Source organism: Psittacula echo (assembly GCF_963264785.1).
Source record: "Psittacula echo genome assembly, chromosome: 5".
In the NCBI taxonomy this organism is placed as follows: Eukaryota; Metazoa; Chordata; class Aves; order Psittaciformes; family Psittacidae; genus Psittacula; species Psittacula echo.
The window spans coordinates 55,679,584-55,704,721 of record NC_137739.1 but is presented as its reverse complement, the minus strand read 5'-3'; the positions used below and the strand labels follow the sequence as shown (position 1 = coordinate 55,704,721).

At 37.8% G+C, this 25,138-nt stretch overlaps 1 protein-coding gene across 1 annotated transcript in view; it reads left to right on the top strand.

Annotated features, from left to right (window-relative positions):
- Positions 1-25,138, top strand: part of CEP128 (centrosomal protein 128) — a 112,958-nt gene that overhangs the window by 69,245 nt on the left and 18,575 nt on the right. Inside the window, exons 19-20 of the mRNA XM_080619344.1 lie at positions 15,616-15,665; positions 18,320-18,343. Coding sequence (XP_080475470.1) covers positions 15,616-15,665; positions 18,320-18,343 — 74 coding nt within the window. The remainder of the gene's footprint in view (positions 1-15,615; positions 15,666-18,319; positions 18,344-25,138) is intronic.

The following is a 25,138-nucleotide window of genomic DNA, read 5'->3' as shown; positions in this document are numbered from 1 at the left end:
TGAGGTGGGCTGATGCCAACCTTATGAAGTTTAACCATGCCAAGTGCAAGGTCCTACACCTGGGTCAGAGCAATCCCAGGCACGGCTACAGGTTGGGCAAAGAAGAGATTCAGAGCAGCCCTGCAGAGAAGGACTTGGGGGTGTTGGTCAATGAGAAAATGAACATGAGCCGGTTTCAGTGTGCACTGGCAGCCCAGAAAGCCAACCGTATCCTGGGCTGCATCAAAAGGAGCAGGAGCCGGCAGGTCCAAGGAGGTGATCCTGCCCCTCTACTCTGCTCTCGTGAGACCTCACTTGGAGTATTGTGTGCAGTTGTGGTGTCCTCAACATACAAAGGACATGGAACTGTTGGAACAAGTCCAGAGGAGGGCCACGAGGATGATCACAGAGGACTGGAGCACCTCCCATATGAAGATAGGCTGAGAAAGTTGGGGCTGTTCAGCCTGGAGAAGAGAAGGCTGCGTGGAGACCTCATAGCAGCCTTCCAGTATCTGAAGGGGGCCTACAAGGATGCTGGGGATGGACTCTTCATTAGGGACTGTAGTGATAGGACAAGGGGTAATGGGTTCGAACTTACACAGGGGAAGTTTAGATTGGATATAAGGAGAAAGTTCTTTACTGTGAGGGTGGTGAGACACTGGAATGGGTTGCCCAGGGAGGTTGTGAGTGCTCTATCCCTGGCAGTGTTCAAGGCCAGGTTGTACGAAGCCTTGGGTGACATGGTTTAGTGTGAGGTGTCCCTGCCCATGGCAGGGGGATTGGAACTAGATGATCTGAAGGTCCTTTCCAACCCTAACTATTCTATGATTCTGTTATTCTAAATGTTTAATATTATGTCCCTGCCCACAGGCAGAGGGTTAGAACTTTTTTATCTTTAAGGTCCATTCCAACTGAAACCATTCTATGATTCTCCTCTTAATATGCTTTTAAAGTATAGGAGATTTTTTCTCCTCAGTGTTTTCATCTGAAAAAAATTACTAAAATTTTTATATTGTAGATTTTTACACATATCCACATGGGGGGAACAGTAAGTTATTGCCTTTAGATATTAGAATTTCAAAATCAGGTTTTAGATGTTACTGAAACGTTGCCAGTCGCTGGAAGTTAAAATGTTTACCCAGCCGTGTTGGTAAATCTCACTTGTATGTCATCAGTTACCATGGGACAGTACAAATCTGAACTACACATGAGAAAATCAGGAATAAGATTCTTCATAATTGCCTGCTTATAGTTTGTTTGGGCCCTTCACTACAAGAGAGATACGGAGTTGCTGGAGTTGGTCCAGAGAAGGGCAACAAAGCTTGTGAAGAGTCTGGAGCGCATGTCTTACGAGGAACAGCTGAGGGAACTAGGGTTGTTTAGTCTGGAGAAGGCTCAGGGGGCACCTTGTTGCTCTCTACAACTGCCTGAAAGGAGGATAAAGTGAGGAGGTGGCTGATCTCTCCTCCTAGGTAACAAGTGATAGGAGAAAAGGTAACAGCCTCAAGCTATTGAGACACCAGGAGAGGTTTAGACTAGATATTAAGGAAAATTTCTTCACTGAAAGGGTGATCAGGTGTTGGAACAGGCTGCCCAGGGAAGTGGTGGAATCACTGTCCCTGGAAGTGTTGAAAAACCATGTAGATGAGCCCCTTAGTGACATCGTTTAGTGGTGGACTTGGGAGTCCTGGGGAAATGGTTGGACTTGATGATCTTAAAGGTCTTTTCCAGCGTGGTTGATTCTATGATTCTTGAGATGGGTTGTTAAATAACTTCTAGTTGCATTACATTGTGTTTTTTAATATCTGTCTCATTACAAAGAAAGAACTTCTGTAAATCTGGAGGAAGTTCTCTATGTTGCAATGAGACACACTGACCTCTATGTATATGCTTGGTTGAAGTAAATGTTTTCTTAGAAGCAGTTTGGGTTTTAGTAATACACAGGGCCAGGAAGTGAAATTAAAAGCTTTCTTACAGCATTTTACAAGGACAGAATCACACAGAGCTATAACTTTTTTGTGTGCTTTACTCTTCTGACAGTTTATTAAAATGACCAAAATGCTGAAAGATTCTTTCTTCTGAAATTAGTAGGGAAACTTAATTTCATGACTGTCTTTCAGCTTCCTATGTAATCTGCTGTCCTTTGTTGTGAACATTGCAAATAAATTGTTTAGCTCTGATCTTCAAACAGCCCAATTAGGACATGTACTTCTAAGCTCCAAAGAATTACTCATCTCAAGTAACAAGTGTCCTTGGCTAGAAAAGCTAACAAAAGAGGCTAACAGCCTCTTTTGGCTTGCCCAGTTACTTCAATTCAAATGAGTTGTACTAGCTGCTTCAAAAAATTTGATACCCTTAACTTCAACCCTTCCTTAACTGTTAGTTCTAAGATCAGTTCTGTGTATTTTTTGCATGAAGATATGCAGCTGCCTTTCAGATGTAGCCAAAAGGAAATTTGCTGATATGCATAAATATGGCTGGTATGATAAACATCAAAAAAAGAAAAGCCTAGGATATTAAGACAGAGAACTCTCTGAACAAAGTGGCATTCAGTTTCCTGTGTTGTCATTTATATATGCCATACCATAATTTTTATATAGCTGCTATGTCCATAAACATATCAACATAATTTTCTAAATCAAGAAATGATGAATTATCTTTTCAAGCTTGCACTCGATGAATGCAAACAAATTAAGTTTCAATTTCTTTCTGTGTACTCCTGGAAGGTTTTAGTCATAATCACAAAGGAAATGTTTCTCCATTCAGTGTATAATCGTTACAATTTTCTCCTGTATGCTTTGACAAACTGGAATGTTAAACTGTATTTTCTGTTTAAAATGTCAGTTGTTCTGAAGACCTCACTTTAAGGGCATTTCTTACTCTATTTTGTTTTATGTGATGCTGGTTTTGTTGGATTTTATTTTTTTTATTTTATTTTTCCTTTCCAGGTTATTTAATAGAGTTTCCTAATCAAAACTAGGGGAGAAGCCATTAGTCAGTTAGCTTGGTAGATCTGTGCTACAGACAGAGTTGTGATTATAGCTCACACACACAAATCCAAAATAATCATGAGTTAGTGGGTCACACTACAATTTCCCATTCAGTGGAACCATTTATTGTCACTGCAGGCAAAAGGCTAGATTCTTACTTTTGTTTCTCACTCCCATCTGTGCTACTTGCTCTTTCTCTTCTTTCATGTCTGTTCCTTGTTGGTCCTTTCTGTACTGTTTTACTCACTATTAGCCACATAGGACTAGGGTTTTTTTTTTTTGCTATTGTACTGTGTTCTCATTGTAATGAACTAAATTGAACCTATGGAGGTCCAGATCCAACATTTTTTGCCAGGACAAAGTAAGCAAGAGTAATGCACAACCAGAGGTAGGGAGCAAAGAGACCTTTTAGCAAATGCCATCTGCAGATGTAGTCTATGATATGATCAGACCACATCTGGTGGAACTAGAACACTTAGTGCTAGCACTGCTTCAGCTGGGGGTGCACTAGCTTCTGTTGGGACAATAATTACACAGTCATTAGTACCCAAACAAGCTTATTAAGGCTGACTCCTTTAAGTGAAGAACTTCACTGTAGTATAAATGTACTATTAGACTGGTAGAGTAAAAGTTTCTGAGCCTCTTGTAAAATTTAAAATATTTATTCACTACCATTGTAGGTAAAATTTTCTAAAATAAAATCTGTTCTCAAGGTTTATTTATAATAGGAATGTTTTTGCCTGCATTGGGCACTAGTTGTCAATGTTACTGCTCCATGAGTAATCAACACCTATATGCATTATAACAGTTGCATTTCATAGTAGAATCAAGCCATTATTGAAACACTGGCATTTAAGGCCTTAGAAGCATTGGTAAGCTTCACAAAATGCTTAATGGCGGTAATTCATCAAGGAAATTGTATCTGTGTGTACTTACAATTGAGTGATTTACAGGTCAACAGTAGGTTGCTGAATGGAAAGGCAAAACTTAACATATGTTTACTCACATCCCCTGGTCTGGACCTTTATGTGGTGTGTGAAAGGTCATATTTACCCTGTCACAGATGACAGAATTCTGTACAAACTGTGATTAAATATTTTTTTTAAAAAGAGTAGTTACACCTATTCGAAAAGAAGCGTGAAATCATTGTGATAGATGTTCTTCAAGACAGTACCAAGCCCAAGAATAACATACGAACTTTCTTTGAAGTGCTGTCATCTTTACTGATACTTTTCATCTACAGGAGATTCTGCTTCTCACACGCTGTTAAATTCATATTTGTGTAAACTGGCAGGAGAAAAAGCAGCTACCTGTCAGGCTATTTTTAGAGGTGATGTCAATATGGTTTCTGAAAACTATTTACTGACTGGATTTACAACATCTTCACCTAGCGCTCTTTTGAAACAATGAAAATATCCTTTTTAAACCTTTGCAGGACCAGAAATTCTGAGTGGGATCAGACTTCCATAAAACAAATGTGTGCTTACCCAAAAGAATGTTATTTTTAAAAAAAGTTGAAAAAAACATACAAGCCAAAGTGACCAGTAACTGCTGGTTACTATTGCAAGTTACTATTTTTCTCTCCTATATATTAAACCTGGTAGACCAATGTCAAAGGGATCTCTTTTAGCACAATATGCATTCTATTTGACCTTTTGTTCCATTACTCCAGCCAATGACTTATTTGTTTTATTTAGCAACTTATTTCAGTTGCTAAATGCAACCTGCAGAGTTAGATGGTTGCAAAAAGCCAGTGAAGCGAGTTGTTTCCCATCCTCATCAATATTTTCATTGTGACTTGTGTTTTCTTTGAATTTTGTGAGTGTCAAAATAATTTCTAAATCCAGTGGATCTCAATGATCTCCTCAATTATCTTTATTGTTAGAGCTTTTAATCTTATGTTTGCTCATAAGAAACTCTGAATAGTTGTAACTGAAAAGAGACTTTTGCAATTATAGTCAAGCCTGAAAAGAAACTTTTGCGATTATAGTCAAGCCTTGCCAACCTAAGGATAATATAAAGTTGAAGTATTTGTATTTTGATAGATAATTTCGGTGTCCAAAAAAAAAAAAAGCATTGCAGCGTTCTCCAAGTGTATGTGTGTTAATGAGTTCTCTTTGGGATATGCATCTTTGATAACAAGCAAGGTCAACTTTGAAACTGCTTTCTCTGAAATTCAGATAATATTTTAATTACTACATTTAGTGGTACTAAGAATTTTGTTTGCCATGAGGAAAGTTCTCTTTGCGCATAAAAAACCCCACTGTCTTTTTACCTGTGAGTAGAAGAGATAACCCAGAAGCTACAAAGACTAGAAGAATTTCACAGTTGTTTTTTTTTGGGGTTTGGATTTTGTGTTGATTTGAAGTGTTGAAGTACAGTTTCGTGACTATATTCCTTATGTAAGAGGAGGGCACAGGCAGTAACAGTGCTGTTCTTTTCTGCTATATTTTACCAGGTTTTCATTCTAAACTTAAGCCTGTTAAATGAAAAAAACCGTGAGATATTGACACTTCAGCCTTCTGGCTTGTTTAATCACTGGCATCTTTATTAAGATTGCTACCATGACTGTTGACAGATACAATTTTACACAAGAGACAAAGAATGTTACAAGATGGGAGTGGCTCACTCCCGTTAATTACTAGTTGTTTGGGGTTTTTTTTTGTGTGTTTATATTGATTTGAGGATAGATTCAACTAATGAGTGTATGACTTGTTTTTGATCTTCACAGCAACCTTCTGGTTGCTGCAGAGTTATGGGTGTAGTTTTTATAAGCAGGTATTTAATTCATAATTAGAAAATGACAGCATCTGGAAACTCCAAATTGTTTTCAAAACAACCAAAACATACATTAAAAGTAGTTTAAAAAATATTATTTTTGGCAACTGCATTTTTAGTATCTGGTGTGTCTCATTTCAATTTTCATGGCAGAAACCATGCCTTGCAGGTAAACTTTTGCTTTACTGGATCAATTTTCCATGTTTTTATTCTGTGGTTTTTGTTTGGGATTTTTTATTTGGTTAGTTGTTTTCTGGGGGGTAGTTTTTTTGGTTGCTTTCTTTTTTTTTTTTTTTTTTTTTTTTTTCATTTTACCACTCCTGATGTCTGTACATCTTGTTTTCAGACAAGAAAGTTCTTTTGTTTAAATTGTTATTTTATTGTGAAATATATTAAAAAATTAAGAAACCATTATATAGAGGCGTAAAGAGAACTTTAGCTAGTAGTGGTTTTCTTGGTCAGTACAATCATTTAGTTTAGTAAGGGTTTCGGAGAAGAAGAACAATGGTGGTGTCATCTTACAGCAGATGATGCAGATTAAAGTCCATAGTGTAAAGACATTCTCTCACATAGATTTAAGACTTCCTGCCAAGGAAAAAATGTCTGCTTAGGATAAAGACAAGCTCATTGATTAACAGGCTGCCAAAACCTGAAATACAGGTGATCTGACTTTTTATGCTTTTCCATCTCTCTAGGGAAGAGTTGAGCAAATAATGTTTTGAAAACAGAAGTTTTTCTCTAGCTCTGCAGTTGTGGCTTGCCAATTTTTCAGTGCTTCTGTGAGTCAATAGCGTATATGCTGTTGTCCCAGCTGTGTTGATTTTAATGTACAATCTTGCTAGATTCTAGAGGAGTCTCTTGATTCTATTCTGGCTGGAATTCAGCTTGCATATTTGGACCCTATTTCAGATAACAGATAATACCTGGAATACCACCTCTGAACTTATAATAGTGTTGTTTAGAGAAGTTATTTAGAGTTGTTAGCAGTTGTTTACAGAAGACATTCATAGCTCTAGAAGACAAATCTGCATTGCCATACATACAATTCCTCTGCCAGATACAAAGATGTATTTGGTGCTTCTTGATAAAGATGGGTTAGTATACATCATTAATGACTTAAGAGCCACAGTAAGGTCTTTAGATACTATCCACTGCATCTGGAGAGGAGACAATTTGAATAGAATGCCACACATAGTTTTTCTGTTCCTCTGCTGTAAATTCATCTAGCCCTTTCACCTCTTCCTCATTCTTTACACCTTGTTTCTCTTCTTACAGACATCCTTCTCATTAAACCTTGTTGCTACTTGAACTTTGGTTGTTTTGGTTCTGTTCTGTTTTGTTTTGTTTTGTTTTGTTTTTTTTCCGTGACATGCCATGAAGTATGCAGCTTGGCAGAAAAGGAGAAAGAATTTAATTTTTTTTTTTTTTCCCCTTTCCCAATACAGTTATTTTTATTAAACATGAAGTGTCTTCCTGGCTTCCCTTACTCTAAAATTCTGAATACTGACTGTCAGCCATAGTCTGCTCACTCCAGGAGGGCAATTGTTATGTGGTTCTTAATATAGAGCCTGTGTCTTGATTACATTTTCATAATGGAATAATTTTTTATTCAGAATAAGATGTTTTCATTTTCACTTCAAGGTTAGACTTCTGATATGTCCATATAACTGTTTCTTACTGAAACTTACTGGAACTTGACCAAAGCATCTAGGCAGAGATGCTTCCTCTGGGAAGCTGGAAGTTGTTCTATAGTCAGTATTTAACTGGAAACCCTGAAGTCTCCTAGGACCTGTATGGAATCCTCTGCACAGGTCTGCTGATACACAAGAGTCATTCAAAGGAAAACAATGGATTGATTACTTATAGCTGTTCTTCAAGATACATTAACTATGTATCTATTCACAAGCCCCTCTTACTTCTCCTACAATAGCTTTCAATTAAGACTTAGTGTGCTCCAAAATAAGTATGATAGAAGTAGTTTGACATCGCTTTCTCTGCTAATAAGTTAGTCAATTGCTAAGACATAATGGAATTTTGTGGCATTACCATCTTTTGTATTCATAAGGATATCTTCTGTGAGGGGATTTCTGTGCACTTTTAGCCCCCATCAGCTGTGTGAAGATTGGGAAAAATTTTTGTTCAACCATTTTTAAATGAAGCAAAGAAAATTTACCAGGAAGATACTATTGTGGCAGAGCCAGGAATAGAATTAATAAAAAGTCTCATACAAGCGTTAAAAATAAATAAATTCTCATTCTTTCGATTCTATTCTTTTGAACTACAGACCAGTCAGTGTCACCTCTGTGCCTGGCAAAATCTTGGAGCAGATTCTACTGGAAGGCACGCTAAGGCACATGAAAAACAAGGAGGTGGTTGGTGACAGCCAGCATGGCTTCACTAAGGGAAAATCCTGCCTGACCAATTTGGTGGCCTTCTATGATGGGGCTATGGAATTGATGGACAGGGGTAGAGCAGTTGATGTCGTCTACCTGGACTTGTGCGAAGCATTTGACACTGTCCCACACGACATCCTTGTCTCTAAATTGGAGAGACATCAATTTGATAGGTGGACCACTCGGTGGACAAAGAACTGGCCGGATGGCTGCACGCAAAGAGTTGTGGTCAATGGCTCAATGTCCGGCTGGAGACCGGTAACGAGTGGTGTCCCTCAGGGATCGGTGTTGGGACCGGTCTTGTTCAACATCTTTGTCGGTGACATGGACAGTGGGATTGAGTGCACCCTCAGCAAGTTTGCCAATGACACCAATCTGTGTGGTTCGGTTGATATGCTGGAGGGAAGGGATGCCATCCAGAGGGACTTGGACACGCTTGTGAGGTGGGCTGATGCCAACCTTGTGAAGTTTAACCATGCCAAGTGCAAGGTCCTACACCTGGGTCAGAGCAGCCCTGCAGAGAAGGACTTGGGGGTGTTGGTCAATGAGAAAATGAACATGAGCCAGTTTCAGTGTGCGCTGGCAGCCCAGAAAGCCAACCGTATCCTGGGCTGCATCAAGAGGAGCGTGACCAGCAGGTCAAAGGAGGTGATCCTACCCCTCTACTCTGCTCTCGTGAGACCTCACTTGGAGTATTGTGTGCAGTTGTGGTGTCCTCAACATAAAAAGGACATGGAACTGTTGGAACAAGTCCAGAGGAGGGCCACGAGGATGATCACAGAGGACTGGAGCACCTCCCGTATGAAGATAGGCTGAGAAAGTTGGGGCTGTTCAGCCTGGAGAAGAGAAGGCTGCGTGGAGACCTCATAGCAGCCTTCCAGTATCTGAAGGGGGCCTACAAGGATGCTGGGGATGGACTCTTCATTAGGGACTGTAGTGATAGGACAAGGGGTAATGGGTTCGAACTTACACAGGGGAAGTTTAGATTGGATATAAGGAGAAAGTTCTTTACTGTGAGGGTGGTGAGACACTGGAATGGGTTGCCCAGGGAGGTTGTGAGTGCTCTATCCCTGGCAGTGTTCAAGGCCAGGTTGTACGAAGCCTTGGGTGACATGGTTTAGTGTGAGGTGTCCCTGCCCATGGCAGGGGGATTGGAACTAGATGATCTGAAGGTTCTTTCCAACCCTAACTATTCTGTGATAAAGGCCTCTTAAAAATGTGTAAGCAGCACATTGGAGTATATAATTTTTTGTCTGGTGATCTTGTATTTACTTCCTTCAGTAATTTCTCACATTGATTCTTATTTGATGCAGATACTCAAAAATGAACTATCTCCCACACTTCATTTAGAAAACCTCTCTATTTTTGTATTTGTTCCAAGCAGCTGTTCTAAATTCTCCTTACCAATTCTATAACTCCTCTCTCCCTACCATCAGCTGAACTATTACAATGTCTGCCTCACACTGAAGGAAGTAAATTAGAAGCAAGACTTATGCAGGTAAAGAAGTCTTTGACAGGCCAGATATGTTTAAAACAAAGGGCATTTTTACACAGTGCATGTTTTAGTTATGGAACCTCATTGTTGCAAAATGTTCTGGCATCCAAAACAAAAAATAGGTTAAATGAAGAAATAATCAAGTTCATGGAGGTCAGATAGACCATGGATGGTTCAGGTGCAGTCCTTTTACTTAGGAATTCTCTCTGCTGCTTGTTGCTGCAAACTGCCATTAGAGTAAATTATATTATCTTTTTTTTTTCCCCTCTTGTCTTAATATCCACTTGTGAAGTTGGATGTAGGCTGTGTGACTTTAGGCCTGACACAGTAAGATACCGCTAATTCCTAAAAGTCTTGTAAATCTCATGAGCATGAGTACTTGAATAGGAAATTCTCTGAGAATCTTAGGTTGCATTTCTTTGTTGTTCCTCACTGCCTCAGATGATTGCATTTTCCTTCTGATCATTACCCTTTTCTTTTCCCAAAAGCCATTAGCTTCTTTGCAAATAAGGCCAGGCCAGCACTGGAGATGTGAAGGTTTAGAAGTTGTGCTACAAAATATGAAACCTGCCTGATCCTCAGGGAGTAGAAAGAAAACACAGTATGTTCTCTTTCCTGCATAGTGGTAAGTCTGTTAGGGAATCTGAACAGTGGACTGTTGTTTCGTTCTTTCAGCTTCAGATGCCTTTTTGTGTTATGATTGTGGGTGCTGCTTCAGGTTAATGCAAAAAAATGCACTGCTATAGTTTTAAGAATCTGCTTTGAAATTCCACAGCAAAAATGAATGTGTATACCAAAAAAGTATCAAAAGAATGAGCTGATTAAAAAAAAAATTTCAAAGTTCTGTGTATACTTATGTGAAGTATATTATTTTGAAATATTTGCTGTGTTACTTACTAAAGATTACAGTAACTAATAAATTGTTAGAATTTATAAAGGCAAAGAATATGGCAAAAAGGAATCCCTTTTTAAAAATATTATTCCTTCTTGTTTAGAGGTCTTTTTACATGTGGGTGAGAAAACTATTGATTTAGAAACAGAACAGCTGGTTCAGTCTTTTTGGTGATGAGCCGTGCATTGATTGCTGTGGTGGTAACTGAATTATAGTCTTTAAAGATAGTAGAATGTGTTCAATGTTAATATAACAGTTTGTTAACAGAATAGAGAGCTCTAATCAGTATTAAAAATCACTTGAGACTTTGTTTAGAAGAAGCTACAAAAAAATAATCTGAATCACATTTTAGGGTTTTTGACTGTATGACTAGATATTTGTGACTATAAGAACTGATTTTATGTACAGTTCTGTATTTGTGCATTTCCCTTTGCTAGAACAAGTTGTGTATTAGCAGGTACCAAGTTTAAATTCTTAGTACAATTGTATTTCTAAGTACAAATCAGGTATTGATCCAATTTGTTGACTTTTCTCTGGCACTTCAGTCTTCACAGAGAATGTGAAGCAGAATGTGTTCTGTTGCTACTTTCTTAAAATGGGAGGTCATGCAGTGTTTAAAATCCAGTTCCTGCTTCATAATGAGTAAAGGCTGTTCAGTGTTCTTTCTGAAATAAATCTGTGATTTTTAGTTCAAATCATTGGGAAGTTGCTTGCTTCAGGTAATACAATGTTGATGTTCTGTTTCCCAATGTTGTTACTCCCAGCAGAGAGGTAAAGGAGTTGAACTGCTTTCTAACATTGTAGTTAGTTATTGGCACATTAGTGGATCAGCTAGTATGAATAAGGTAATGCAGTTGTATTTTACTCATTCGAGTCAATAAATATCTGCTCCTAAATGTATTTTGTGAAACTTTTCACCAGCAGTGAAAATTACAATTGGGGTGTGAGGGTGTGTGTGAGAAAAAAATCTCTTTCAATAACTGCACACCTTTTTCCTCGCTTGTCTGAGAGTTATGATGGAATATAAAATCATAGAATGGTTATGTTAAAGATCATGTAGTTCCAACCCCCCTGCCATAGACAGGGACACCTTCCACTAGACCAGGTTGCTCAATGGCGCCATGCAACATGGCTTTGAACAATGCCAGGGATGAGGCATCCACAGCTTCTCTGGTCAACCTGTGCCAGTGTCTCACCACCCTCATAGTGAAGTTTTCTGCTAATATCTCATATGAATCTCCCCTCTTTCAGCTTAAAGCCATTCACCCTTGTCCTGTCACATGCCCTTGTAAAAAGTGTAAAAAGTCCCTCACAACCTTCCTTATAGGCCCTCTTCAGATACTGGAAGACTGTTATGTCTCTCCACGGAACCTTCTCTTCTCCAGGCTGAGCAAGCCCAACTCAGCCTGTCTTTGTAGGTGTTCCAGCCCTCTGATCATCTTTGTGGCTTTCCTCTGGACTCACTCGGGGAGGTACGTGTCCCTCTTGTCTTGGGGGCCCCAGAGCTGAACACAGTACTGCAGGTTGAATTCTCATGAAAGCAGAGTAGAGGGCAAATAGAGCTTCTCGTTAGTCAACACCCCGAAGTCCTTCTCCTCAGGGCTGCTCTGAATCCAGTCTCCACCCATCCTGTAGTTGTGTTTGGGATTGCCCCAATCCAGGTTTAGGACCTTGCACATGGCCTTGTTGAACTTCATGGGGTTTGCATAGGCCCACCTCTCAAGCCTGTCCAGGTCCTTCTGGATGGCATCGCTTTCCTTCAGTGTGTCAGCTGCACCAGACAGCTTGGTGTCGGCAAGTCTGCTGAGAGTGCACTCAGTCTAACTGTCCATGTCACTGACAACGATGTTAAACAACAATGGTCCCAACACTGACCCCTGAGGGACACCAGTTGTCAGTGATCTTCATTTGGGCCCTGAGCCGTTGAGTACAACCATCTTCATCTCCAGGGTAATATTTGCACTATTTTGCAACATTCTGTGTTGTTTCAGTGTCACACAAACTGCAAAAGATAATAGCTTTTATGGAATGTTTTAAATCATAACCTATGTATTTCCTGGAAGTTTTATCACATGAATTTAAGCCACTGCAAGGACACTTGGTGCTCATTGATGAGTAGCTAAACGAGAGATAAACCTTAGATGATTTGGAGTTTAACCACTTTAAATAAATTATTTTTGTAAAACTACACAGAATTAAATCCCTAATTCTGCAGACAGTATCCTGAACTTGCTGTTGGTTGTGAGTTCTATTAAACAACTGAAACTTTTGATTTTCTTTTTAATCATTTTAGCTTACTGTTCGCAATAGGATTGCGAGATAAAAAAAGAAAACATTTTGATGAATATTTCTATTTCTAAAAGTCATTTCTCTTGTTGTCTTTCTCCATGTATTATTCATCTTTTGGGAGGAACCATCAATGCCTGAAGGTGATTTTGTAATGCTTTTTTATTAATGCTGTTTTTTCTAAACAATCTATACATTAATGTGTTCTGTGCCCCATGAGAATAATGATCATAGAATCATAGAATCATAGAAGAGTTAGGGTTGGAAAGGACCGTAAGATCATCTAGTTCCAACTCCCCTGCCATGGGCAGGGACACCTCATACTAGGCCATGTCACCCAAGGCTCTGTCCTTGTGATGATACATCACTTTGGAAAAAAACCCCACCAAAACCAAACAAGAACCCTATGGTTACATTAGGCCTTGAAAGGTGATCGTAGCAGGATTGTTCGCAAATATAGAAACTCATGCCACTGTACAACTTAGGTTAGGAAAAGAAAGAATTACAAAAACTCAGAGGCTTTTCATAGGATTAACAAAAGGAGCCTCCATCAAGGCTAATGGACCAGCTTTGCTATATCACAGGCACAGTGAATTCTTTATCTTAAATTTATTGAAATATTATTTTCTGGCACTGAATATATAAAACATGTTCACATAAGGAACTTAAATATGGGAAGTGTTTTACAAATTAAGAAATCTGGAGAGGACTTTTCACAAGGGTATGTGACAGAACAAGGGGAAATAGCTTTAAGCTGAAAGAGGGGAGATTTGGATTAGATATTAGGAAAAAATTGTTCACCAGGAGGGTGGTGAGACACTGGCACAAGTTACCAAGAGAAGCTGTGGCTGCCCCATCCCTGGCAGTGTTCAAGGCCATGTTGAATGGGGCCTTGAGCAACCTGGTCTAGTGGAAGGTGTCCCTGCCCATAGCAGGGGAGCTGGAACTAGATGATCTTTAAAGATCCCTTTCAACCCAAATGATTCTATGATTCTATGAACTTTTCAGATCAAATAAGCAAAGATATTCTGTCATTATACATACCAGTGTTTAACAGAATTATACAATATGCTGTATTTTTATGAGACTTTTTATATAGCTGTTTAATATATACTGCTTGAATATTTCTTTTTTGTTTTTTAGCTTTGGAGCAAACATGCTATTATTTTGGATGGAGTACTAAATGGACTCATCAGTTTAAATGCAGAACTTGGTTCTTAAACATATAGTCATTAAGGGTGACATATATATTGTCAGTTAAATAGCAGCACTTCAGTACCTACCTGAAGTGGTAGGTACTCGTGGGAACAGAGTTTTATGTATGTCCTGCAGGACAGCCAGTTTAGGCAGTGGTTCAATAAAGTAAATGGGTTCTAGATATCCCTAATTTCAGATGCAGAACTTTCAAATCTAGAGGCTATTACCAGAAATTAGCTCTGTTTAGCTTAAATTTATAAAAGGGCTTTGAAAAGAACCTTATAGGAACATTCCTTTCACTTAGAACAGTCGTATCTGTACGAGAGTCTCAGATATTGCATTGGAATGAAAATAATGAGCTATGAGAAAACAGGTAGCGGGTTAGGGTGCTCACAAGGAGGCTTCATAATGAGAGAAGGAAGAAAGAAAAGTAAAAGATTTGAGAAATGAAGAAAAGAAAGCAAATTAATGTTGGTAGAATAGTTATTTCCTATTGTAAATTATTGAAGCTAATCTGTAATAACTGAACTATGCGTTTATCAATAATATTTATTTCTTAAGTATACACAGATACTTTCAGTTAGCTGTTCTGTACTTGGATGCTGAGGGAATTTACAGTCAGAATTCAGTCCTGTGAGGTTGTCAAAGCTATTTCATAATGCCATAACTCTCCTAATTGCTAGCAAACTGGAGCATATCTTTATTCACAGTCAGTCTCTGGCTTAGTTAAGGCAGTGCTCTTCTCATGCAAAACTCACAAGTGAACTTTTGGTAGTTAAAATAGTAATAAGCCTGCAGCATGGTTTTTGTTTTTTCTGCTCTCTCTAAGGTTATAACTTTAAGGTTTCCCAGAATTGTAAATATGATGCACTTGATCAAAGCATAATTTTAATCATAAAAATATGTGAGTGAAATAAAATAGAAAAGCAACTTATGACATATCCCACAGAACTCAAACTTCTAACATGTAATGTTACTTATATGCATGTATGTGCCAGCATATATAATTGTCACACAAGTGAATAAAAGGTACTAGGATTTTATATTGTAAAGATTACAAAAAGCTTTTCGAATATCTTTATTACAGTGAACTGGCTGTTTCTGTTTTCAGAAGTATTCCCTTTTATTGAGAGAAGGTCATTACTGTAATATTAGTCAAAATTGTCTGTACTCGTTTCCCAGGGGATGTTATTTGGTTGCTAAAAACATAACCTAGAGTAATTTTTCATACATAATTGCATAGTTTTGATGATCCACTTCTACTTTAACTAATTTTCAGAGGGAATATTTTTCTTTTATTTTTTTTGCAGCCAATTCTACAAACACACTGAAAGATTGATTTAAGTATAGGCAAGTTTTTCTGTGAATTCGAATGCTTCCCCCCCAGTCAAACTGTCTTCCTGTTGCTGTTTTTAGTTACCTCAACAGCCCCTGCTTGGAAACAATCATGTCACTGACACATTTAATCAATTAGTTTAATCAGCTGAAAAGGAATGTTGTGAAAGCTGTGAAACAAAAAACCCACTGACTGTTTCCCGCAGTGCTTTTTCTGTCATGCCATGAGACAGGAAGTTGAATTTACAAGTTCAATTTTTCATTTTACAGAGCTACTAGAGAAGACCCTCAGAAGAGAGGAAGAAATGGGAGCTATCCAGGTATACTTTCTATTTAATTAAGTAGCTACACTTTTTGTCACCCTTCAAATTACTAAACTGTATTACAACATTATGTTTTTCTGACCTGACTTTTATCTTAAATTCTGCTTTGGAAATATATGCAGCCAAATACAAACCTGCTAGCTAGTAATAAGCACTACTAATGAATTTCTGCCCACCAATTAAGTTGCACATTGGAGAAGATTGAAGTAGTCAGCATTCTCCTTATGAGTCAGTAAGTCTAGTCCATCAGTGAAAAGAATGCTGCTTTCAAGTCCCGCTCTATACTGAAGTTATGTTGTACTGCTGGCTTCACTGAAACTGTATGCGACATGGGGCAGTGCAAATCTACATTTAGAACTGCAAAAATGCTTTATATTCTACTGGTTGGCTTAGATTTTCTGAGCTGTGTTGTTTTCTTCTGTATCTCGGAATAAACTGAAAGTAAAAGGTTTTAAGTGAGTATTTTAAATCTCTGAAACGTTAAATGTCACCTTCCTGAGGAAGAAGAGAGCAGTCAAAATGTGCTAGGACTTGATACAGTATAGTAATTTCTCATTGTACGTCATCTAGCACTGAAACTGCTTGTTTTAGGCACTTTAAATTTGCACTTAAAAAGTAAGATTTACCCTAGGCTCAGCTTTTGAATAGTATTTAAGCATTACAGTCAAAGAAAACATAACTCCTTTGAAATGGAAATGGCTAGGAAAGCAAAACCAAGCTGGAATGTCTAAATTGTGATGCTCTGGAGGCTATTAGGGAGGGTAGTGTATGTATTCTTCAGAATAGAGAAGGGAAAAGAAATTTTTAACAACAAATCAGAGAATCATAGAATAGTTAGGGTTGGAAAGGACCTTAAGATCATCTAGTTCCAACCCCCCTCTGCCATGGGCAGGGACCCCCTAATTACAGCAGACAGTACCCAACATGAGTATAAAAAAGTCTAGCTACAGTATGAAGAGTATCAATGAAGCAACTTTCTGTAAGTATTCTGGAAGCAGGACATTTATGAAGGAATTAATGATGATAAGGGTGTTAAAGAAAATGAAATTACGTATTGACCTGAGTTTTGACCATAAGAGTTTGTTTGAAAACATAAGCTTTCTCTTCTCGCATCATAAAGAGGAGGAATTTTGAGGGCTAGATGTATCAGAAAGTGTAGAAACAGTTTGATCCAGTAAGAAGAGACAAGTTACACAACACACCAATCCAGCTGTTCCTTGTTCAAACAAAAATCTTGGCCTAGCTTTCTGGCAGCTCAAGTTCAACAAGGCTGAGAGCTTGTCTATGCAAGCAGTTTACACAGGTGCATATCTAGTTACATCAATGTAAAAAGATCTCCTTTCATGTGAAGCAATTCTGCATCTGCTTTCATGTGAAGCGCTATAGTTGACAAATTGTTCTAATGATTCACTTCTAATTTAATAAGGAGTAATTTTATACTGCAGAAAGTTGCATTGTAATAGTGTCTTGTGTGCATATATGTGCTTGCCTGTATTTCTGATGGTCTGTCGAGCTCCTGATCAAATTGTTTTATGTCCTTTGCAGTCCTTGGCAAGAACTGTTTCTGGCTCCCGAATTCTTCCATTGGAAGAAATTTTTGTTGTATGTGTCAATTTCTTCAGTGTCCTGAAGTCAGTTCAGACTTGTCTAACTGTCTTTGGATGCTGCAGGAATAGATCCAGATTATTACAATCATTTTTACCTGTTAGGGAGTGATAGAGCAGGAAAACATATAAGGATTATTAGCCTAATCCACCCAGGAAGGAAAAGGAAAAAAAAAAACCCAAAATCTTCTCCTGTACTTTCAAAAAGGTAATATTTGATCAAGGTAAGAATTCCTGTAATGTCTTAATGGTCAGGTACTCCAAATGTACCTGACCAGGACTCAGCTAAGCACTTGAATGTACATTTTATTGAGTTACTTAAAATACCATTCCTAGTCAGGACATTAGTGCCAGAGTACATGATCTTGAATTTACTGGTTTAATATCTTTTTTAAAGATTCTTTTAAATGGAAAGGGAATATTAAAATATATACAGTGAATTTATGAATTCTGGGTTCTCTGTATTTTGTGCTGGATTAAAACTGATACAAGCTTGCTTTATTTTAATTTTATTTTCATCTAACATTAGACTTTGACTAACATTATCTTGTTATTAATAAAACATTCTTCAGAACTATTTCTGGATAACAGAATAATGATATGGAATTTGCTTGTTAGTTTTTGAAGGAAATGCCTAAAAGAAAAGTAAACCAGATGCTAACGTGACATGAACTCCAAAATATGCCAGATTTACAGTCATAGATGCTCCAAAAAAGAAATCAAACATTGGGATACGTAAGAGTAATGTCAACAATATTGAAAATCAAATGGTACTATTTGAATAAAATGAATCATTGAGTAATTTTTTTTAAATTCTTTCTTACCTTGTTTCTGGGGAGTTTCTTTTCTTTAAAACAAATTTCTAAAGAGAGATAGTATGATAAATGGGTCAGAGATCCAATTAAGTACAGTAGTTCCTATTCAGTGATATTTTTACAAAATACCATGCATATGACCAGCAAAAAACCAAAATTAATCCTTTTCATTGTTCGACTTGTATTGCATTTATATTCTTTACTTTCTAATGGCATCTAACTTTATTTTTAGGAACGTATTATGGCCTTAGAAGTGGTAAGTTTCTTAAATTCATTTCCAAATCAATCACAATTACATTTATAATTCTTCTAACTGATGAAAAATATTGGGTTTATGTATTTTGGGAAGAAAAAAAAATAAAGTTGCAGTTCTGGGCTTTTAATGTCATTTGACTTTTAAGAGAAGGTGTAGTATATTTACACTTCACCTTTCTGTGCAGGTTTTTACTACAATATTTGAGCACTAGTTATATGAATTACAGTGTAATGTTTTTCTGTACAGTTCAATCCTCAGCCTCATTTGAGCTGTACAAAGGATGTTATTTTTCTGTTGCTAACACTTCTAATGTTTGGGGTCCGTTTGGTAGATCTAATGATTTCATGTACATGTGCTTTTTACATGTTTATGCTGTGAGGGGCAGACAGAATCAGTTCATCTGCTCACATCAACACTGTAACTAAAAGCATGAAGGAATACCATTTTATTGAGTAATTAATATAAATTAATATAATTTAATAAGGTACTGAGTTGGAAGCACCAAAGCTTTCATGAATGTACATGCCATGAATGCAGCTGTTCCAAGCTTATAAGAGTACCAGGTGGAATAGCTGGGGTGGATCTCGTCCTGTCGTAGCATTTCTGAACGATGCTTCTTTCCTCTTGTGTAGGAATGTCCAGTAAGACATCCCACAATAGTATGTATCAGGCCTGTAGTTTCTTCCAAATTAAATCCCAAGAAACCAGTACTGAGACAATATCAAGGCTGCAATTATAAACTTTTACAGTTGCTTGTGCAAATTATTTTGTCCTTCCTGATTGTCTGTCTCTAAAAACAGCTTCCCATTTCAAAAATATATTTTATACATATTGAATATGTTAAAAAAAGCTGACATTCTCACATAAAAGGCCCTTTGTAAATGAGAATTCTGGAAATCCTGCCTTATGGGACTAGGAGCTGATGCTCAGATTCAGTATCCTGGCATTTCACATAGAGCTGTGTGAGTGTAAATAGTTGCCAGGACATTGATTCTGTTCAGTAGCATCTCTTATTCATGGTTTGCTTACATGACAACTGGTCAGGCATATATCCACTGCCATCCATTTCTCATGAACTGTGAGTTAAACTGCCTGCAAATGTCTTGTCTTTTCTGCTTCCAGAGCTCTTTTGATGCAGGCAGAGGTTAATTGCTTGCAAATAGCCCAATGTCAAGCAAATTCAATCCTTATTTTGTGACAATATTTATATTTTTTCCTGGAGCTTTCCTACTCTTTATACTTCTCATTTCTCATACTTTAAGTAGGAAGATTTGTAAGTTATTGTTCAGATAGGAATATTGCCATCAGTAAAACATAATTTTCTTTCTTAATGCAAGTTGGGACGTAACACCTGAATGCAAATTTCTGATGCTAAATCCGAGAGCTTGAAATCAATCACTGCTTTCATTTTTGCTAATATTGGAAGATATGTAATGTGAAGCCCTGAGATTGCAGGCAAGAAAATATGATCATCACTAAGGCTGTTGAATGCTCCCACGGCGCTCAGTTTACTTTTACCATGAAGTTCCTCTATGATGTGAGGCAAATCACTGACACAAAATTTTTCAAAGACTGTAAATTACTTTGTGTCCTCATGTTCTGGGTATCTGACTTTGTGCCTTGAGGCCTGATTTTCAGAAATGTGAAGGTTTAGTAATAGCTAAATTCAGTGAGAGCTCTGGCTATGTATATTGCTAAGTATACTCAAAAGTCAGATGTTAGATATCTGATAGTGAATACTTTTTAAAATATAAGTGGTTTTGACTTTTGTATCTGTTTCAGTTCTGATGATGACAGCATTATCTCTGTCTTGTAATCCCCCTTCACTGATCTTAAAAATGTACACAGAATAATACTTAAGCAGTCTGAATGCATCAGGATGAGCTATGATAGAAAAACCCTTGAGCAAAAGGATGAATAAGGCTTTCCATATAAGGGATCTTCAAAAATCCTTATACTTTTAATGTGTATGTCTAAACCTGAGGTGTAAAGGGTGGGGCCAGTTCTGCGCATGCTACACCTCACCTAAAAAATCCATTGCGCAGGCTGGAAGGGTTTTCTCACACTTGCAAAGCCCTGTAGCGACAGGCGAGGGTAGAAACGACAAGTGACAAGGTGCATTGGAAGCTGCAGATCCAACCTTGCCTGTAAGCTGTTCAGGCCTCGCTCAAGCTTGTTCCAGGAGATAACAGTCCTGTCCGGAATCTTCCTGATTGCCTATGCAGCTTTCTCCAACCAGATTTGCCTATTCCACTTGCCCTTAGTCATCGTGCTTGTAGTAATTGTGGGTAATGCCCTTCCCAAATCTTCGTTCGCGAAGCCAAACCATCAATCAATATCTATGCAGCATTTATAACAATGAGTACATAATAGTCATTGTACTCAGATATTTGTATAATTTTCTTTTCTGTCATTTTGAGTCCTCAGAGCATGACATCAAAAAGTACAACCACTCGCATATTTTATGATTTAATTCAGGTTATAGAGGATGGAAATGGAATAGAGACATAAGGTCTCTAGTCAAATTCAAGGTCTTGAATTAAATTCAGACAGAATCATTAGTGAAAAAAAATATTTAAGCTTTGTAAAAAAGTATTTTCTTAGGAAAATTTTGTCACAAAGGTGGTGGTTCATGAAACTTATGAAATACAAGGTAGGAAAAGGGGCAAGAGAGGAAAAAGCCAGAACACACACATACATAAGTTACATAAAAGGCATAGGAAAGCATCAACTCTCTAGAACTGTTTCCAAACTGTGAGACCATGGGATGGCTGGGTTAGGAAACTCATCTGCGTTTTCTTCCAGTACATTCTTATTCTGCTTAATCCTGGGAAGAAACAGGAATAGATGAAGTTTAGTGCAGAACTGTGTGAGATTTACCACAAGTATGAAGCCTTTTGCAGCCACTTTTTAAATTGCTTCTGCCCTGCATATACCTTGTTAAGCAACAGAAAAGACATGTATATCTAGCAGTAAATGCAATTTTTAGATCTTTAGATTAAGATTTTAACCTAAACAAGCTGTTTTACACAATGACCTGAAAATTGTGTATGTGTATGTATTTTGAGAGGTATGTTTGGCAGCCTGCCCTCCTCTGTTCCTCTACAGTCTACTCATTTCTGCCTCCTGCACGTGCCGGTAAAATTGTAGTAGTCATGTGATGAACTTGGCAATTTAGGCAAGAAAAAAAGAGGGTGTGTGTGTGTGGAAAGAAACATGATAGGAACCTAGTAGATTCTTTTCTGAACTTTTGATGAACAAACCTTCCAGTCCTAGCTTAATCTAACTCAGTGATTTTTATAAGTTGTGGGAAACTAGGGGAGTCCCTTGCATCATCTCTGAGCTCTGTGAGCTCCTTCTCCTCTCTGCAAGCTGTTAGAACTATAAGCTCCATCTCCTACCCATGCCTCATCCTGTCTGCTGTACCCAACATTTTTTTGGATCTTCTCTTTCTTAGCCAATTCACTTGATTCCTAAGGAAATTGCTTTATTAGCATCCTCCTTCAGCACGTGACACCTGATCTGCAAAGGATCCTGCAAACAAATAGTACCTATCACAGGAAGCTTCTGGATTTTTTTGTCTGTTTTTCTTCAATCAGATCAGTTCTGAAGTATGATTCAGTAGATAGGTACCCATCTTCTTGCTCCAGCAGGGTGCACAGGACAGGAGCGGAAGGTAAGAAGGAAGAACAGGGGTATTTAGACAGACTCACTAATCAATATAAGAGGAGCTAAAGAATCAAGAGTGTATTCTGGAATAATCTTTCAGCTCCTAAGAAGTGCCATGAAAGTAACAAGTACAGGAAAAACTGAGATTTTGAGAACCTAGAGATTGTGTTTTGTTTGGCTCTTTTTTTTTTTTTTTTTAGTTTAGTTTAATACTGTTTAATAAAGTGAATTTAATTATTTAATTACATAGCTATTAACAACTAATTTTCTTGATTACTTTAGTAATCAATTATGTAGTCTGATGTTTTGCCAGAATGAACACAGTTTATCTTTAAACAAGGTGATTTGTTTTCTCTTGAGTGTAGCATAGTTCTTACACACAGGATTTGCCTCTGTATTATTTATAGACAAAGGTGTACGATTTTCTTGGAAAAAAGTCTGTATTTTATTCTTAGATACACTTTCCTTTGTACCTATATCTAATTCTTATAAAGAAGTCAGGGTGTATTTTGTTAGGTACAAGCTGCTGTTATGCCATGCTTACAGCCTCAGTGGGTTTCTGTAAACTACATCATGTTCTTTGTGAGCATAAGCTGCAAGTCAGATTGCTCTGCCTTAGTAGTACTAGTCTGACATAAAAGACTGGGAAACTTAATTTGAAATCAACCATGTCCTGAAGCTATTCCAGTGAACATATGCATTTTATATCCTTTGATCAATAAGACTGTTTGCTGCTTTCAGTAAAGAACTCAGAAGTGAGGTTAGCACTTGCTTAGAATACTTGGATCAGACTTTCTGGATATGATTCAACTTTTTGTACAATGTCATAAATCTAGGTTAACTCCAGTAATGCTGTAAGTATTCTGCAAAATTGTTATGTAATGCGAATTTCCTTTTCAGTATGAACATTCATGTATTTTATTGTAACTCATATTTTATGTTTATGGAAGTAAGGTTTTGAATACCAGTAAAACAAATGTCTGTCTGCATGCACTCAGCAATATAAAAGATTCTTCTACTGTAGTAGCAGGTTCAAATTTGCATCAGTTTTCTCATTTATCACCCTATTTAAAAGAAGAATTGGAAGAGTAACAATGCCCAGTGCATTTCCCAGAGAGATTATATGAGTGACACCATCTGTTTTAGGTGCTCTCTCTCTCTCTGTGTTTTCTTAGTGTGCCTTCCTTCAATAAGTAAATCTTGCCATCAGCTCTTGAGATTATTTCATGGTTGTCATGCTTAGTATGTATGAATGTTTAGGAAATCTTGAATCTGAGGGTTAATGCTTTCTTCTCCCCTTCGTGTTTGCTTCTGTAGTGTCTTGCCAAAACTACTATTACATCAAAGGCCTTCTGGTTCTCCCAGGACAGAGTCATTCTTTGATCTTATAAAAAAGACCGGGAGAGGAGCAGCAATCTGAGAACTTCTGTCCTGCCCGCCTCGCCCTTTCCTTTCCTTTCATGAGCAAGCCAGTGTGTCACTTCCCTTTGCTGGGGATAGAGAACTTTCCCAGGGTTCCTCAAGTTCTTCCTCTGCTCACTCCCACCAAGTAACTTCTGCTGCCTGATAGTACTTGCTGTTAGCTTCTCCTGGTGCTCACCTTCCTCTTCTCTTCTTTTCACCCTACACATCTGTTGTTCTTGTTGAATACTTTGCTACTTATCCACCCTCTGCCCCCTACTGTTTGGTGCTTTACTTATTCTTTATTTTTTTTGCTAATACACCCACCTCTACTTTTCCTCCACCAACATTTTGATTTTTTTTTCTATAAAAGAATTTATTTTGCTTTGAAGAGTATGATTTTTCTTTTTTTTTTTTTTTAAACAATTGCCTTTCTCTCCCATTCGTACTTATTTCTCACTTTCTGGCTAGTTGTGGGATTTAGAGTGAGAACCAAAAAATGCTGAAAAAAAAAGTTGTAAGTTTCTGCACAACTTTTCTAATTTATGGGTTTCATTTAAGGCTGTGTACTTGCACAAAATCCACAAACTAAGCATATGTCTATTTCCAATGTCACCTCTAATTCCCCTTTCCTCAAAACCCGATATATAGCATAATTTTTAAATTACTTTCTATCAGAAATGTTCACTATTTTGTTAAAATGAATTATTACATGTAAGAAATGAAGTAACATCTTGTTACAAAATATATGCTTGCATTGAGACTTTGAACACTAAATTTACAGATAACTATGCTCAAGAATATCTTACTGTGTTTTTGTTAAAAAATATTTAAAATACTGGCCTAAGAATTTATTGCTAAATTGCCTGTAAGGGGCAGGTTAAAAAATGTGGGTAATTCTGCAAACTTTATTAAACTGCTCTTTGCTTAGTGGTCAGGGTGAAAGCTTTGTATTTGTTTATTGACAAATAATCGTGGTGTATGTCTGACAACTCGGTCTTATAACTCCAGGGTTTCTCCAGCAGTGATATCATTTACCTAATACATTACAGAATCACAAAATGGTTGAGGTTGTAAGAGAGTTCTACAGCTCATCTAACCAGCCCCCACTTCTCTAGCAGGGTCAAACAGAGCCCATTGCCCAGGACTGTACCCAGATGGAATATTTCAAAGGATGGAAATTCCACAACCTCCCTGGGCCACCTGTGCCAGTGCTCGGTCAGCCTCACAGTGAAAAAGTGTTTTCTATGTCTAAATGGAACCTCCTGTATATCAGTCTTTGCATTGCCTCTTTTCCTGACACAGGGCACTAGTGGATAGAGCCTGTCTCCTTTACACAATCCCTTCAGATACTTTCACACATTGGTGAGCTCTCCTTGAGCTTTCTCTTGCCCAGGCTAAACAATACCAGCTCTCTCAGCCTTTCCTCATGGGACAGGTGCTCTAGTCCCAGAGTGTTAGTTGCCCTTTGCTGGGACTGTCTCCAGTATGTCTCTCATATTGGTGAGCCCAGAACTGAACCCAGCACTCCAGATGTGTCTCACCGGGGCTGACTAGAGAAGGATCACTTACTTTGACCTGCTGGACTCATTCCTCCTAATGCAACCGTTAGATTATCTATGTGGAAAGCTCCCTTCAGCATTGTGAAAATGTGTTCCACATGTTGCAAATATCAAATGTTTTTGCCACATTTTAATAAACCAAAATCCTCTCAGTTTTCCATTG